Source organism: Apiospora aurea, assembly GCF_038362705.1.
Source record: "Apiospora aurea strain CBS 24483 chromosome Unknown utg000002l_segment0_segment0, whole genome shotgun sequence".
NCBI lineage: Eukaryota > Fungi > Ascomycota > Sordariomycetes > Amphisphaeriales > Apiosporaceae > Apiospora > Apiospora aurea.
The window spans coordinates 3,054,965-3,071,929 of NW_027117389.1; the positions used below are offsets into that span (position 1 = coordinate 3,054,965).

A 16,965-nucleotide genomic window follows, 5' to 3' on the forward strand; every position below is an offset into this window, starting at 1 on the left:
CAACATACCTCTGCGTATATTCCGATTTGTGTTCCGAGACAAACGTTGAAGAAGGCCTGACTTGACGGTTATATATGTTAATCAAGTTATATCGTACAATAGGCTGCGCTAGCTTTGCCAAAAGAAATCAAACCAAGTTGCATATCAATCGTCAGCTCATTAAATCGTAACAGCATCCATAAGTGGTCGACGTCGTTGAAGCCAATTCTTCCTGCCCTGATGTGGCATCGCGTGCTTGAAACAAGAGTTGGTCAGGTCAGGTCAATAACTGTCCGCTGTCGCTTGCTTGCGCGTTCAGCAAGACCGCGAGCTACCTTGTCCGGTCTTTCTGTTCCACATGCGTCGCAGCACAGGTAGTTCAGGGGGTTTTCCAGGGTACAGACTTCACAAGCCCAAGAAATTGGTTCCGGGACGAAGTAAGAGTGGATTGCTGGCCGAGCCTGAATCCTTGGTTGCTGAGCAGTTGCCTGCTTGTTGCCATCAGATAGTAGCGTACCTCCACCGTTTCCAGTGGGGTTTTCAGCGGACGGCGGCACATGGGAAGCACCATATTTGGCTTTTTCATCTTCTTGAACCAACTCCCACAAGGCTTGGGCTATGGCGGCGTCGTTTGCTGCATCTTCCTCTGCTTGAGTACGGAAGCCGGTATTGGTGGCCGTCGCTGCAATCTCGCGGACCTCTTCATCCTTCAGGGTTTCACTAGCACATCCTTTGAGAGTTTTGGTTCGCCTTTCAGCCGCGTCAGCAATAACCCGACGAATATCTTCTCCTGGTCCGACAGCTCGCCCTCCCAGCCGCCGACCCGAACCCGAAGATAAGGCGCGACGGTTTTCGGCGGCGGCGCGAGCCATACGACGCGCTTCTTGCATGGGCATATTCCTTCCCCCAGCCGTTGGCCATCCGAGAGGAAACCCTCTCCGGTGTATCCCTTCATAGCAAGCGACTCGTGCTCATCGCGTAGCTGATCCCACAGTGCATGAAACTTGCCGTCATGTGGCCCATGAGCATTGTGGGCAAGCTCGTGAAGCATCGTATCAAGGACTTGCTCGAAAGGAAGGAACTGGTTTTGATCGCCCGGGTACCGTAGCCTTAGGCATATTTTATATCCGCGGCCCTCATTCAGACCTATATCAGCCATCTTAGCACTTTCCCAGTCGCCATTGCTAATACGTCTTGGTATGCATCTGCGAACCTAATAAGTTCTGCTGGTTCGGATAGAACTCTGCAAGGGTTTTGACTTTCCAGCGGCGATTCCTCATGATAGGTTTGACGAGAGATGCAATCTTCTTGAGTGATAGGAGCGCCTCGTTCGCTCGAGGAAGTTTCGCAATATGCGAGAAGGATAAGATGAGCGGATCGACTTCTGGCATGGTGACTGACTAATAGCCGAGATAAACTGCTGTCGCTTGCGCGTGGATGCGTGTGCTGGTGCCTAAAACAGGAAGAAGTTGGAGGGAAAGTGGTGCTGTCGGTGGTAACTGAACAGGAAATTAAATCCCACCCGGAGAAGTGAAGAAGGTTCAAGTCAGACGGGTCCAGAAGTACCAGATCATCACATTATTGCGCAGGTTCTTTGTCCAGTGAGAAAGATGCACAATTACTCAGGCTTCGAGGTTGCAAGAAGCCTGGTTATTGAGGCTGTTGACGCCTGCATATGATTGAATTGGATGGCGAGGTTGCGAGGCAAAGGCACACAGACAGCTTAGCGCAGTTGAAACCATTTTTGGGCCACTGAAGTTCAAGACATTTAACCAAGGCTGGTTGGTTAGGTAAGTATGTACCCATTAGGCAGCGTCTAAGGCAGTAGTAGACCACTGTAGGCCTGGAGTACGGTGGGAAGGCTGGAATTCTTAGTGCCTATAAGACCTACATGTTCCCAATGAGTACATGTAGTTTAATGGGAGCATACGGCCTGCAAAGCCCAGAGATATAGCTTTAATATCGTTGATATACTCCCTCTCCAATGGGTATAAACATTATTAGTATACTACGATCAATGATTGCAAATGATTACCCTATAAAGATGTATGGTATCTACGAGGTTGTTGCTTGAGGACCCTTGCACCGATGACTGACCAGATAAGTAGCCCGCCCCCACCATTACTCAGTGCTGTGTTGAACCCTGTTCTAGTAAGTATGTATGTACAGTGCAGTCCAAACCCCCTGCACCATCCTCGACGTCATAAACATCAATTGCTTCGCAATCTCTTACCTCCGAGCACTGCGGGCTTAGCAATTGATATCAGAGTTGCGAAGTTCGCTGCGGCCGGTGTTCTCGGCCAAGAACAGCACGCTCTTATGCCTTCTTTCATTTCTACCAATGTGAACCTGGCCACCAACACCCGCACGCCTGAGCTGGACGAAAGGAACGCTAGGTCCTAGGTATCAACAGGGGGCCCCTACGGCATTGACTCACCGACCATCGCTGCGACACCAATAAACTTGTCCATGAAGCCGTGTCGCCAAATTCGCGGATCAAGTGTCGCAGGCCACCTGTCGCAGCCACCTACTTCATACCAAATTGTATCAAATGCTTCAGTTTCATCGATCAGATTTCACCTACTGTCTTTAAATTCTTGAAGTTACTAGTCATGCCATTTTGTACAATGCACCGGTAACCGGGAAGCCGCGGTTCACGATGCTTCCGAGCTTATGTCCCCTTTTGCCAATTCACGATACGATTGGCGAATAGCTTAAGCTGGAGCTGTCAAGCTCTGCTTGGTTAGGTAGGCAACAACCCGTTACTTATCTGACACTCGCTTCATCCAATCCCGATTCCGAGATTTCGTCCAGCATACCGATTACGGATTCGGCTCAAATGCTGCTGTCCGTCAGCAAAGAAGGTCTCGATCTCTTCTGTCTAATGCATTCAACGAACACCAGTTTCCGAGCTGCGATGTCCGGTTGTACATTGAACTATATCAGGCGGATCTTACATACACCAAGAAAGAACCAGTTGCCTTCAGATGTTCTCGTTTCCGAGTGATTGGGCATGCCAAACGCTTGGTTCGTCTCCAAGGGACACCAGCCAACAACAGAGCATTCGTGAAGCGGGCACTCAATTGATATCCCCGACCAGTGGAGGACGTCTTGGCTTTATCGAATTCAACTTATTACGGTCTTCCTGGTACACCTGCATTCACACGGAATAAGCCTAGCTCGTTAGCAGCGATTCGAGATTCACGGCGAGAGGGCATAGTGCCGACAAGGATTGTGTAACAGTATCCCATTAATGATCTGCCATCAGATACAGCCCCTGTCCTTCAGCCTCAAGCGATCTGCCTTATTGCTGAGTACTGGATGTACCCGCTCAACAAGCTTTCCTACAAGGTTGCTTACGCTATGCCAATAGATGGCTTGGCTTCGCATCGCCGCCGTACGTCCTCGTACAGCAATCCCGCCGGTACCATTGCGATCCTTACTGGGGTACGGGGCATTGAGGGTTGTTTCAACTGAGTCGTTGAACATATATGTATTCACAATGGCAGTCTCTTCCGCTGCGAGGGCGTTGGCTCTTTTTGCTTGTCTATTCTCCTGCGCCCTGTTCTGTGACGACAGGACATACCAACTGTCCGCTCCTTCTACATCTTCACTCGCCGGCTCGATATCTATCGTTTTGTTGTAGTTGGGAGATTCTGGCTCGATATATTTGACTGGTTTCTAGGTCTCCATACTTCATTCCTTCACGCTCATTATCCGCCTCCGTGCCAGCGAAATTAATGATGAAGTCTATCGTATTTGCTGCTCTTGCGGCTTCCGTTCTTTCTCAGAATATCGTGGTTACCACTACTACTACTACCGCTCCTTTAACGCTAGACGATATTCTCCAAATTACGACTCTTGGTGGTATGACCTTTCGAGTCCGCCAAGAGCCAAATCAGAAGTACACTGGCATGCGGAAAGGACCATTGGCTATGGCGAGGGCGTATTCAAAGTATGGCGTTGAATTCCCAGATGATCTATTGGCTGCTATAGAAAGGCTACTAGAGGAGTTGGGTCTGGGCAACAACGGTTCTGGCAACGGTGCTGGAAACGCTGATAGTAGTAACTCAACGAGTGGTCAAGGTGAGAGAATGAAGCAAACCGTTACATGTTTACCGAGAGAACACGACTGACCGTCTTTACAGGTGAAGTTGCTGCTCTTCCAGAGCTTTTCGATTCGGAATATCTCTGTTCGGTCCAGATCGGTACACCTCCGCAGACACTGAACTTGGACTTCGACACAGGTTCTTCGGATCTGTGGGTATTCTCCTCAGAAACACCCAAGTCCCAAGTCAATGGCCAAGCTATCTATGACATCTCTAGGAGCTCGACCGCTCAACTCGTACAGGGCGCCTCGTGGTCGATTAGCTATGGCGATGGTAGCAGTTCTAGCGGCAATGTGTATACAGACACGGTCACGATTGGAGGGGTGACAGTCAAAGAACAAGCCGTCGAGTCGGCCCGACAAGTCTCGGCCCAGTTCACGCAGCGAGCCAGCACGGATGGATTGCTCGGGCTGGCATTTAGCAGCATCAATACGGTCCGCCCGTCTCAGCAGAAGACATTTTTCGACAGTGCATTAAACGGCTTGGCAATGCCTGTGTTCACTGCCAACCTAAAGAAAGGCGAAGGTAAGGTGTATCTGAAATTAAGACCGTCTTGAAGTGAGCAATATACTGAATCTTGGACCAGCCGGGAATTATAACTTTGGGTTCATCGACCGGAGCGAATTCACTGGTGATATCGCATTCTTTCCCGTCAACGCTTCGACCGGCTTCTGACAATTTGATGCTTCAGGCTTCGCCATTGCGGACGGAGCCCCCGTGTCCGCGCCGCACGCCGCCATCGCTGACACGGGTACTACGCTGCTGCTGGTCCCTGCAACCATCGCCTCGGCATACTACGCGAAAGTCCCCGGGGCTACCAACGACGCCACGGCCGGCGGTTACACGTTTCCCTGCTCGACGTCCTCATCGTTGCCGAGCTTCACGGCTGTCATCGGGGACTACCGCGCCGTCATCCCTGGCGACTTTATCAAGTATGCCCCTGTCGACGGAAATTCCTTCGAGACAGCCACGACCTGCTTTGGAGGTATCCAAGAGGTCACCGCCGGATTTCCATATGCCATTTATGGCGACATCTTCTTGAAAGCCCAATTTGTCGTGTTTCATGGTGCCAACCAGCAAGTTGGATTCGCTGCAAAACCATTGTAATAATATATATCAACTGTATGGTAATAGTGCCAATAGAAATACAACTTGCTACTCGATTAATTCCATGTGCCGTCTTCACATTTTTCTGTTTGTCCGCTCCCAATGTGATTTTTTTTCCCCCACGATTTCACCATATTCAACTCTCTGCTGCAGGAGAGAGCAGTAACCAACCGGTGAATAAAACGATTCAGTTTGTCAGCCAATGCAAAAGTTTATATTCACGAGACCAAACATGCTCAGTATGTTCGGGTCGTCGACCCAGGGGAGTGGAAAGTTAAAAAGCCATGTCCCAAAACACTGGACCCGCCCCCCTATCTCAACGGTCTTCCCACATAGAAACACATAATGATTCGTCTCGTATCGCATGCCAATAGAAGCACCCTAAGGCTCATACGCGCCGGTATTTTAATACGCATTCAATATATAGATTGAACCCGTAGCTTGTCGTCGTCGTCGTCGTCACATAATACACGCCAGATCAGGGGCAAACACCCAACAGTGTAGCTGGTCTCTGGACGGCCCGAACGGGGGAAAACACCCCGATTCAACCAAAGGTCTCTGTCACACGCAGCTTTGAATGAGGCAGCAGCGGGCTCCAAACCATGAGCAGTCTGAACCCAATTCAATACGAGGCCCGGGTTTTCAACATCAACCATGGTAGAGGCCCGAAATTCTTCCCGCGGGGAGTAAAGAAGAAAGCTTACAGCAAGTCCTTTGACTTACCACTTCTGCCTGCCAGGACTATAAATACCTCCCGTCTCTCCTGAATTAATTCGTTTCTATCTTTTCTGTTTATTCATTCAGATCAAACACAAGTCCTCTCTTCAGACACCAGACTTCAGACCTCAGTCTTCAGACTTTAAACTACACACTCGTACACTCAAGCACTCTCTACTTTTGCTTCGAGCATCACTATTACTTTCTATACAAAGCATTGGCTTATATTCACTTGATTTTTCTCTGACCAAGATATTCAAGATGGCTGCCTTCGCTAGTAACGGCAACTTTGCTACTTCAGCCATGCAGTTCGCCTTCAGTCTGACTGGTCAATCTACCACAAACAACCCTCTCTTCCATCAAGGAACTGAGCGGTTCAGTCTGGCTCTTCCATCTTACTACCACAACCCTCTCTTCCAACAAGGAACCGAGGAGTCTGATGACGACTTTGATCTGGAATTCCGAGATGACTTCACTATCGTCTCCAACAAGGATGAACCTCTTGACGCCGTCGATTCTCTGACCCAGTCCTTGAGCTCTCTCCACATCTCAACAACTCTCCCCTCTGGCAGCAAGTCCACCTCTACTTCACACTCACTTCGGTCCACTGGAAACAACCACTCCAAGGCCGCTCCCAAGGGTATTCTCAAGAAGCCCAAGGGAAACAACGACCACGCAAAGCCCAAGAAGGCTGTGGTCTGGCACCCTGAACTGGCTCACGATATCATCAACGGAGACCATGTGCCTCAGACCCAAGTGCCACGGGAGATCTGGTATGCACAGGAGAAGCAACGAATCGATGCCGAGGCCGAGGCCCGGTACCTGAGGAAATTGCAACTCCTTGCCGCTACCTCGGCAGCAGACGCCGAATGGCTCGACGTCTCTGACGACCTGTGAAGCAACAACCCTCTACCAGCTCACAGACAAACACACTTTCCTGTCCCTCAAACAACCACCACACTGAGGACATGGATTACAATTCACACCATCATCATATGACATCCACATCCACACATATACAAACACCCCAAGTCCTGGACTCAAACAAACAATTACCACTATAACTACATCGCTGCTTCTGGTGAAAGGTGCTCTGGCTTCACTTAATTGATTCACATCACATAATACACCCAGACAGCATACACTTCCACCCCGTTCGTCAACCAGGCAAACCAACTACATCTCACGACTACCTCTGGTGAAAAGTGCTCTGGCTTCACTTGATCGATTCACATCACATAATATACCCAGGGTAGTCAGGCGACGGGAAATTCAGTCAACTCTTTTCTAGGAAATTGCAACAACAAAAAAACACAAAAAAACACAAATCACAAACCAAACAAGTCATCCTTCGGAGCCTGATGTCTCACGCTGCAGCTCCATGATGGGCCCGTTCAATCCCGAATCCTTCTTCAAGTACGTGTGAGGGGGCGAACACCCATTATGGTCAGTATTGGCCGACGGTAATTATTCGAAGAATTAGATGCAACAAACAAACAAAACCTCTTTGGTGAAAGGTGCTCTGGCTTCACATAATTGATTCACATCACATAATGTATCCGAGAGGAAGGTGTTATACAACCACAACTACAAATACCACTTCACTTCACCGTTGCAATTTCGCTAGGATTGAGTTCTGGATTTTTGGAGTTTTCTGGGGTTTCGGATGTTGGATGTCTTGATGGTAGCGGTGCAAATGGGCTCAAGAGGTTTGGTGCCGGAGAAGCTTCCTCTTGAGAACAGCCGCAGGTCACTGTATTTTTTTATTTTTTTGAGACTTTTTTTTTAATATAATTTGTTCACACAAACAAAACATACTCGTTTGCTGCCTTCACTTGTGATATCGTGAAAGCAATTGCACTTGTAGTATCAGTAGCCGTAGCATGAATCCAGACCAACACTCAGCGACGACTTGCCAACCCACTTTCGTAATCATAGTGCACCTTCTCGTAAGTACATACCTACGTAGATGCCAGTCACTGAATACTGGGATGTTAGTATCTAGTTGCTTAGGGATCAATATGTAAGTGCTGCATTGTCAATTATTTGGGTTCGGCATGTTGACCATCATCAAAGGTGTGCCTAGCCAACCCGTATCCACCAACGCAAGGCAACTGCCATCCAGCAATACACGAAACGCGCTCCATCAACCACATGAGCCCCTTCTACCAGAACCCCGTGGTCAAATGCACTGAACTGCTTTCACCCGAAAGCTCGATCCTTTCTATGCCTATCCACTGTCGGCCTCTCGACCAAAAGCCTACGACAATGCGGGCTTCTTTCGCGGCAACGTTGTGCGAGTTTCCGATATTCGATGGGACGGTCTCGCATCTTCACAGCAAGCGATGCCTCATAGACCAAACCTCGACCTCGACCTTGACCCCTATCGCGCCTCGGACTCATTGGGATGCCGCTCGGTCGTCAAATATCAAGGCACGTAAGAGACCATATTTTGAAGTACTTTACTATTACCAAGTGGTTGGCAAGCAGCAACGCGGGTCCGTGTTGGCTGATTGCTTGAGGCTTCTATTTGTGGGAGTGGAGGGGTAGCTAAGGAAAGCTAGGCTTTGCTTACATTTTTAACGGACGTCTCCAACTGCCGCCAACATACGATTACGCAACCTAACCCGCTTCACCCAACAACCATCTCACGCGCGGTAAACAGCATAGTAACCGTTTCTTCGACAAATTGTAATTGGCTACCAACAGGCTTGACTTTCACTCCCACAGCCTTCTCTCAAGCTCTCTACCAAGCAAGTCAAGTCACATCCTCGTCCAAAATGACCTTGAGCTTCGGCTCCCCCCACGCACGAGACCCCCGCACTGTCGTCGGCCTGGCCGTCATCTCCCTCGGTATCGCGTCCCTCCTCTCCCATGCCAACCACCGCTACCGCGAGTGGCTGGAGTTGGGGCCGGGCGGTGTTCCCTACAACGTGAAGGGTTGGCTCATGAACCTGCTCGCCCGCCCCTTCGCCCGCTTCGACGTCCGCGCCGTTGCGCCCTATACCATGGAGGACCAGAAGCCGCTATACGGCGACCTGGGCCACGTCTCCTTCTTCGGCAACGGGGATGGCTCTCCACCGCTCCCGCCGCTCCGTTCTGGTGCGAGGCCAGATGTGCCCTCCTACGTCATCCCTCAGCGCCAGGTGACGGAGCAGGCCCCGGCCGCCATGCTGGCGAAGCAGGAGGCATTTATGGCGGCGGCGGCAGCGGCCAATGCTTCGCTGCTACGTCTCGAACCGTCGTCGCTAGAAGGCCGGACGCATAATGCACTATGGCTGGCCACAGACGACGATGCCAATAGCGGCGGTGGCCTCCCGCCCATGCTCCGGCGCACCCGGGGCGAGTTCCTGCATCCTCACCGTGAGGGAAGCTCGCACGCAATCTTCAGCCTGACCGACGCAGCTCGCCTCATTGAGTTGGGCTGGGCTGAGCGTCACCCACTGACTGGGATCAAGAACCGTGTGGGGCTGCCCTGGTCCTACGTCTTCATCTACGCTCCGCGTAACGATGAGGAATTTGCGATTTGGAAGAACATCGTGATGGCAGCGGTGCGGTTTGCTGCGACGGCATCGGAACGAGTGGTAGATGTCAAGACCCCTTGAGAGACGCTTGCTGCCTCCCGAAAGTATGAAGTGGCATCCGAGCGTACATCAATGATGGAAGGCTATTGTACCTAGAGCTGCTTTGCAATAAACCTCAAACTGTATGATACTGTTCAGCTTCCAGGCGGCGCTCATTTGGTTTAGTCATCCCGATATAAACAAAATGGATATCTTGCTGCAAGATTTCTTTCCTACAGACGGATACTGTGATGATATCTCAGTGTTTGGGTGCTTAAAGAAACCGCCAGGCCAAAGCACCATCCACTGTCACACTGCATCGTCACGACCGCACCCGAGGTCGCTGCTTCTATCGATGCTTGCATTCTGATTCCCATGCATCAAGGCCTGTTTCCCTCTTCATGCCAAGGTCGACCCTACATATGGGTGTTGGTCGCCGCTCGCCCCCTCAGACGCACGCGCCGGCGCCAGCTTCTCCAGCACCACCTCGTCCCCCGTGATCTCAAACTCCCACGTATCACGCTCGTCCACGTCGAGCGCCAGCGTGTACTTGCCGGGCCACAGCACGAGGTTGCCGTCCGCGTCGCCACGGGCCAGGGCGCCGAGCGTCAGGGGCAGCGCGACCTCGGCCGTGCCGCCGGGCGCCACGCCGCGCGCGCGCGAACCCCACGAGGCTCTTGTTGGGCCGGGGCTCGGGGCCGTGCTCGCCCCGCGCGAAGAGGAGGACGACGTAGTCGGACGTCACGTTGGTGGCCCCCGTCCCGGTGTTGGATACCGCCACGCCCACCGTGGCGAACGGCGCCAGGTCCGGGTAGTTCCCGGAGCCCGGCGGGCCCGTCGCGTTGAAGGGGATGGCGCCCGTTAGGTCGGCGGTCGAGAAGGTCGGGGGCAGGGCGCTGGCGCTGGAGAAGGTGGCGTTGAAGGTGGTGTAGTGCAGGCCGTGCGCGAAGGGGAAGACGGCGGTGCTGTTGTACCACTTGTAGGTTTGGCTGTTGGGGCTCTTTGGTCAGAACTATGGCGTTTACAGTTTTCATTCGTCAGATGTGTGGTGGTATAGGTGTTTCACTTACCCAGGGTTACCGGCACCTGGTCGGAGATCCATGTTGGTCATCTTGATCTGGTTGACAAGGGAAGCGGGGTATTGGGTGACCGGTAGTCTGCCCGCTGGTGCACTCGTGCCGAGCAGTATGTCCACGATCGCTTGTCCGCCACTCTGGCCAGGGTAGCCGGCCCATACCAGTGCGTCGACTGTGTCGTTCCCAGAGACCAAACTCGACGAGTCGACCATTGTACCCAGCTGGATCACTACCAGGGGCTTCTCCCCCTTTACGGCGGCCAAACGGTAGATCAGAGCCAGCTGTTGTCCAGGCCAGGTAATGGCATTTCGGTCGCGAGTCTCTGATTCCTGCGAGTTGTCGATGCCTCCGACATAGACAATCACATCCGCTGCCTGGGCCGCGGAGACCGCGGCGGGAAAGCCGCTGGTGCTGGAACCCGCGATGGACGTGCCCTGGACCGCGGTAACGCTCCAACCGGCGCCCTTGAAGGCGGCCACGACGCTCGTGACGCTCTGGGCCCGACCGAAATAGTTGCCTTGCAGTTGAGTCGTCGCCGAACCTAGGGGTCCAATCACCGCGACCTTCTTAGGCGAAGGGTCGAGGGGCAACGTATCACCCTTGTTCTGGAGCAGCACGATCCCCTCCACTGCCGCGCGCAGGGCCAGCGCCTTCGCGTCGGGGGTCGCCACGTCCGCCCAGGTGAGCCGCCGGTAAGGCTGGTCCGCGGCGGCGTCGAACCAGCCCAGGCGCACCATAGAGGCGTAGCGCCGGACCAGGGACTTGTCCAGTGTCGCCTCAGTCGTCAGGTTGCTCCGCAGCGCCGCCGCCAGATTCTGGGGCCAGAAGCTGCCGCAGTCGAGATCGGTGCCCGCGTTCAGGCTCCGTGCCGCCGCGTCGGCGGCGGACGCGCCGTAGTGGTGGTCGTTCCAGACGTTCTTGATGGCGTCGCAGTCCGACGTAACCCAACGGTCGCCTTCCTCATCGTTATCCTCCTCCTTGCCCTTGGACTTGGCGGCGTTCGAGGTGGAGGTGGAGGTGGAGAAGCCGTACTGGTCGCGCAGCACGTCCTGCAGCAGCCAGGGGTCCGCACACGTTGGCACGCCGTTGACGGCGTTGTAGCTGCACATGAAGCTCTGGGCGTCGGCGTCGCGGGCGCAGGCCCGGAACGGTGCCAGGTAGTAGTCCTGCAGGTCCTGCCGCGTGATGATGGCGTCGAACCCGTACCGTTCGTTGCCCTGCCAGTTCTCGATGTCGTAACCGGCGTAGTGCTTGCACGTCGCCACTAGCTTGTAGTAGGGGTTGTCGGCGTTATGGGAGGGGTCGCCGCCCTGGAGCCCGGGGATTAGCTGGTTGATGTACCTATAGACTCCCAGTGATTAGTACGGCCCGAAGAAAATAATGGCGTATCGGATCTCAGGTGCTCCATGAGGAATGCTCCTAGTGTCCGTCTACTGGACACAAAGAAGGGGAGCGGTGCCTGGAAGTCACCTACTGGCTCGCGAAGAAGGCGTCCTCGGACGGCACTTCCTGGCCCCTGCCCCAGCGCGGGTCGCGGTACGGGTTGATATTGGGCGTCCAGAAGTTGAGCCCGGTGCGGCCGGCATTGCTAAAGGCCCGGGCCTCGGTGCTGATGACGTCGGCGACGGACCGGATCAGAGGCAGGTCGAACGCGGCGCCCATGGTGATGGGCTGGGGAAAGGACGTCGCGTAGCTGAAGTCGCCGCTCGGCGCGAAGCTCACGCCGGGCGAGCCCGCCACCCCGTGCAGCGCTTCCTGCCACCACTCGTAGGGAGGCACGCCCAGGCGCGGGACCCCAGGGGAATTGTCGCCGGAGTTGGCGCTCTTTTCCGAGACGGTGAACTCGGCGACGAGCTGCTGGGTTCGCCATGTACGTTACATGATCAGCTACATAGTCTACTTGAGTGGCCCGGGATCACGAAAGAAAAATCTGGGGGTTGCATACCGCGGAAGCCCTGGCCCAGGGGCTGAGGGTCGTATCGCACACTTTGTTGGTCGAGAGCTAACAATTGTCAACTACCACTGTACTGACAACCATCAACGCCTGCCAGACACCGGGCCGCGCGACTCACAGGTCCGGACTGGCAGTTTGGAAAGTCTCTGGCCGATACGCAGACCACCAGCATAATGATGGCTGATATCGAGAGTAACGCCATGTTGGGTCTTTTCGTTTCACCGCGATCGCTAAAGGATGTAGTAGCTGAGAGACACTTAAGAATAACCTCGACCATGGTGCACGACGTAGAGGAAAATATCCCATACAACGCTCATGCATCTCGGACTACTTATATTAGTCTCGGCGCTCACTGTGCCGGACATGAAGTATGCACAGGCTTCTGTCACATCCTAACAAAGCAATGACAGCAGGCGGTTGAGCTCGTCGATATTTCGTACCGGCGGGAATGAGCAAATGGCACACCACAACATCACGGGACAGTATCCGTACAACTACAGCATGTCGTAAACCGAATAAATCCAAATGAACAGCAATATCGAGGTCGCATGTGATTTGCGGAAGTCCGGTGACCCTTCAGGGAGATAGAGGAGCCGGTTAAGGTACAGAGACCGCCGCATTCAGCCTGAAGGAACGGCTCGACCCGATCTCGCATGCCTGCAAGATTTGAGTCTGATTATATTTATAGGCATAAATTAAAACTGAGAGGCTGCTTCCAACGCCAGTGGTTTGCTAACAATATCCCATCAATATCTCACCGATTGTGATATACCCCTTTTCTGCGACCAAACGCCTCAACGAAAGAATGTTGCAGTCATAAACGTCCTTCCCCATCCTCCGTGGTTTTAGCAAGATACACTATCTAGGCCAACTGCATCCAAATTCTCACCTGTGGTGCTTGCTTCACACAAATGCAGGCTCGCAGCCCTCTTCGCTGCCAGCGATCCTTCTACGCCGACTGCTGAGGAACAAATCAACCATCTGCTTGCTTCCCATGGCTTGAGCATTAGTGTTCTCTGGCCCATATGATACATCGCCATGCCCCTCGGAGCGCTCGTTCTCAAGCATGAGTCTCGGATGAACATTCTCACTCCATCGTGGCCCCTGATCAGTAGGTAACTTGTTGGTCCCTGCTGACTCGAGTACCTTCCCAAATTGCCTTTCAACGGCCTCTCCGATACTAGACATGTGCCCATGGGTAGCGTGGCTCGCAGATTTCTGCTGCCGCCTCATCAGCTTTACAGGAGAGGGTGTTCGCTGTTGCGGCCGAGGACCCAATAGATTGGCGGACCGAGCATGGGTTAGCGGCTTCGGTGTTCCATTTTCCCCTGTCTTTTCCCTCGACTCGCTCGTTGGTAGATGTGATCTTTCGCTGCCACATCCCAAGCTTGCTGCTGACGTGGTCGACCTGAGGGCACTCTTGACAGGTATAGGCGGGGCCTGATTCTCCTCATCTGATAGGGCGTCTTCATTCGCCGTGACCGATCTCAGCCGGTAATTACTATTCAAAGCACTCGGTTCCAAGTTTTCAAAGGTGTTGCCTGTTCGGACTTGGACTGGGGGCTCATTGTAATTTTCGTCTCCCTCGTCGCAGTCGCTGATCTGTGCTTTTTCTCTATGGTGGCCAGAAGCTGGCGGAAGCTGTGTCAAGGTCAGGACTTGTCCATTGCCATCTCGGAGGTCATCTGCGAGTGTCGAATCTTCAAGCTTGGAAACGTTTGCCGAAAGCCAGGATTTCCACTCGACCGAACTAGCTGTAGAAGTCAGACGACAGTGAGATTTAGAGGGTATTTGTGGCTTTTGGGGGTCAACAAAGATTGTGACTGCTCCATGATTGCCATGATTGCTGGGTGGGTTGGGAAAACTTTCCATTAGTGGGCGTGCATAAGAGGTAAGCCGTGAATCCTCCTCTTCGTTGGAGTAAATGCTCTCCGAGTAGTGCAACTTGCCATCTGCATCCGAGTCGCATCTGCTGACGCTACGGATAGGCAAGCTATTCAGTGACGGCATGAGAGGGTTGAACTCGGATGATTTGGGAGACGCAATTAGCTCCGTTGTTTCTGTCGCAGAAATAGAACCTTGAAGTGCCCTCCGGTATGGGCTCTGGGTTCGGAAAAGATGGCAAGTCGGGCTCCCAAAGAACGCCGACGGACGAGCCGACAATGCTCGAACACGGGGGACTTCCTCTGAAAACCCATCCTGTCCAGCCGGATTTCCCACTTGATGTGTTTGTGGTATTGTGCCACAGCCTCGTGAATCAGAGGGCCAAGAGTTTGGCTGGGGATCCTCCGTAGATGCTGGATCGAATTCCATCTCGGGTGCCTTTTGCCCAATACTCTCGTTAGAGACGATATGACGGATCGTTGGCGCCAATGAGCTCCTCAATGAGGTTTTATCGTCTGCCGATGATCGTGCGAGGCTACGCCTGGTCCCTTTTCCAAACGCCAGCGAAGCTTGTTGGGTCTCGTTGAGCCTCTTCATCAAAGCCGAGTAAATCCTTTGGCTGTCAACGTTGGCGGATGAATCGGCTGGAATTTCTTCTGGTGGAAAGTTGGCGAAGGGGCTCATGTCCGTCCATTGGCGAGCTAGGTCTGGACGCCGCGACGCCGACGAAGGTATATGGGCTCCGTTCTCCTTGATTACCGACAGTCTTTGCCGGTCCCACTCTCGTCCCTGGCTACTCGTGGCAGTCGATGTGTGTACATCGGAATTGGTCCAGCTGGTTACCCGCGACTTTTCATCTGATACTTTTCTCTCGCTCCGAAGGCTTTCCAGGCTTACTTGATGTGATCTCAGCTGCTGTTCAGATGGCACAGCGTGCAAGGAAGGGACACCAGACGTCACTCGGGAGAGAGCTGCGTCTTCTGGTAGAGCGTCATGTGCAACTGAAGCTTCTGCCTCCACCTCGACTACATGAGTTTTCTGAGCTTCGATTTGCTGTGGCGGAAGTACCTCTTCGTCGTTCTCAGACTTTGCCATGTTGAAGAAGCTCTTTATCCGTGTTTTGAGGGCGTGCGACGCCTTACGAGCCTTTTTACCGATGCTTTGATCTCTGAACGAGGTTTTGGTGAGATCGAGGCTCCCTGGCTCGGTAGTATCACTTGTGTTCCGCAAGGTTCTCCTGATTCTCTTGCCTGCCTTATGGGGCTTGGAACCGAGAAGCTGAAAAGACTGTAACGTATCCTGCTCTCCAGTAAAGTCCGGTGGAAGGGCGTTAGCTGCCCTTGCAGCCAAGGGTAAGCTTTTGCGTCGGGCTGGCAGCGGTCGAGCTTGGTCGCGGCGGCTTTTTAAAAAGCTCATTGATTTTGGGGTCTTCAACTCCGTGGGCGGGATATTTTCCACTGGCTGACAGTAAGCGGAACCGAGACTTGGCTGAGGGATATTGCCAGAGAGTTTGCTTTCTGTCTCTCTTGCCCCTGATGCCGCGCCATCGAAACTCGAAAAGAGTGATTTTGATTTACGAATGCGTCGATAGGAAGAGGGTTCAGAGGCGATGTTATCTTCAGGCGTATAGTAGTCCTCGCTAGTAATGAGTACGTTAATGTAGTCACCTGCGGTACCTTTGGCAGAAAAAGCCATCCCAGATGTCGGAGTCCTGTCAGTACTTGGCCACAAGCCAGGGGCAGCGGTTCTCAAAGTTCGTGGCCTTGCCGTGCGCGATGCTCTCGAAGGGGGTTTTGTCATGTTTCTTTCGTAGCTGAGCCAAGCCCCCTGATAGCTTTGGCTTGACGAAACGCACACTGTGTTGCTGGCAGCTTGCGGAATCATTGCTTCGTCTGTCCGGGGAGCTGTAGTGCCGGTCTAGACTCGGCCTGTTGAGTTGCCGTGATGGTGGCCACAAGGCAGACTCGGTCGCCGAGCGCTCTCTTGCCTGGCAAAAGGCCTGAGTAGCGGCAACTCGAGCATCTCGCTCAGCCTGTTCCGGAGACATGTGAAGAAGCTGGACGCTCTTCACTGAGGAGATCGATTTCCTACGATCTGGTCCGCCGGATTTGGTGCTATTGTGTCGCTGCATGGCTCACCGAGCCTCGACGAGTACTGTTACGTAAATGCCGTGTTCAGCGATGCTTGGATCAGAGAACCTCAGCATGAGGAGTGATTCGTATATGGGATGATGCAGTTAAGGGGGAGCAAGATGGCTCGAGCTGGCGGCAGCAATGAAACCAAACGGAGACAGAGGCCAGTGACCTTTCTGTTGGACGCAACGACAGATCTGACAAGCCAGATGTTATCTGCACTAGTAGTAAGATGATGTGACTATACATGAAATAGAGTAAGCAATGGTTTAGAGATGGCAGCTCGCTCAACAAACAGCCCTAATCGGAGGCGAGCGGTAAAGCTTCCAAACACTGCATGGGGATGGAAGGCACTGCGTTGCGTATTGACATCACGGTCGGTTATGAAAAGAAAAGAAAAAAGGGAAAGAGCGTTGGCAGACTCATACTGGCCGTCGCTTCCCA

The 16,965-nt window shown here is 53.1% G+C and overlaps 6 protein-coding genes across 6 annotated transcripts; 3 read left to right on the forward strand and 3 right to left on the reverse strand.

The window, feature by feature from the left end:
- Positions 1 to 251: 251 nt before the first annotated feature.
- Positions 252 to 1,370, reverse strand: PG986_003327 (WLM-domain-containing protein; the record flags this gene model as incomplete). Its single annotated transcript, XM_066839549.1, has 3 exons — positions 252 to 729; positions 753 to 1,125; positions 1,193 to 1,370. 3 exons carry the CDS (start codon positions 1,368 to 1,370, stop codon positions 252 to 254), a joined length of 1,029 nt encoding a protein of 342 aa, XP_066704613.1.
- A 2,111-nt stretch (positions 1,371 to 3,481) lies between these two features.
- PG986_003328 (Endothiapepsin) lies at positions 3,482 to 5,195 on the forward strand (the record flags this gene model as incomplete). The annotated part of the gene is made up of 4 exons (XM_066839550.1): positions 3,482 to 3,621; positions 3,665 to 4,065; positions 4,128 to 4,613; positions 4,780 to 5,195. The coding sequence occupies 4 exons, from the start codon at positions 3,482 to 3,484 to the stop codon at positions 5,193 to 5,195; spliced, it is 1,443 nt and encodes a 480-aa protein (XP_066704614.1).
- Positions 5,196 to 6,173: 978 nt separating this feature from the next.
- On the forward strand, positions 6,174 to 6,809 carry PG986_003329 (uncharacterized protein; the record flags this gene model as incomplete). Its single annotated transcript, XM_066839551.1, has 1 exon — positions 6,174 to 6,809. The coding sequence occupies one exon, from the start codon at positions 6,174 to 6,176 to the stop codon at positions 6,807 to 6,809; it is 636 nt and encodes a 211-aa protein (XP_066704615.1).
- Positions 6,810 to 8,692: 1,883 nt separating this feature from the next.
- On the forward strand, positions 8,693 to 9,517 carry PG986_003330 (uncharacterized protein; the record flags this gene model as incomplete). Its single annotated transcript, XM_066839552.1, has 1 exon — positions 8,693 to 9,517. The coding sequence occupies one exon, from the start codon at positions 8,693 to 8,695 to the stop codon at positions 9,515 to 9,517; it is 825 nt and encodes a 274-aa protein (XP_066704616.1).
- A 357-nt stretch (positions 9,518 to 9,874) lies between these two features.
- On the reverse strand, positions 9,875 to 12,707 carry PG986_003331 (Xylan 1-4-beta-xylosidase; the record flags this gene model as incomplete). Its single annotated transcript, XM_066839553.1, has 6 exons — positions 9,875 to 10,099; positions 10,146 to 10,464; positions 10,546 to 11,892; positions 12,026 to 12,408; positions 12,497 to 12,553; positions 12,624 to 12,707. 6 exons carry the CDS (start codon positions 12,705 to 12,707, stop codon positions 9,875 to 9,877), a joined length of 2,415 nt encoding a protein of 804 aa, XP_066704617.1.
- Positions 12,708 to 13,408: 701 nt separating this feature from the next.
- On the reverse strand, positions 13,409 to 16,520 carry PG986_003332 (uncharacterized protein; the record flags this gene model as incomplete). The annotated part of the gene is made up of 2 exons (XM_066839554.1): positions 13,409 to 16,028; positions 16,111 to 16,520. The coding sequence occupies 2 exons, from the start codon at positions 16,518 to 16,520 to the stop codon at positions 13,409 to 13,411; spliced, it is 3,030 nt and encodes a 1,009-aa protein (XP_066704618.1).
- Between the last annotated feature and the right edge of the window lie 445 nt (positions 16,521 to 16,965).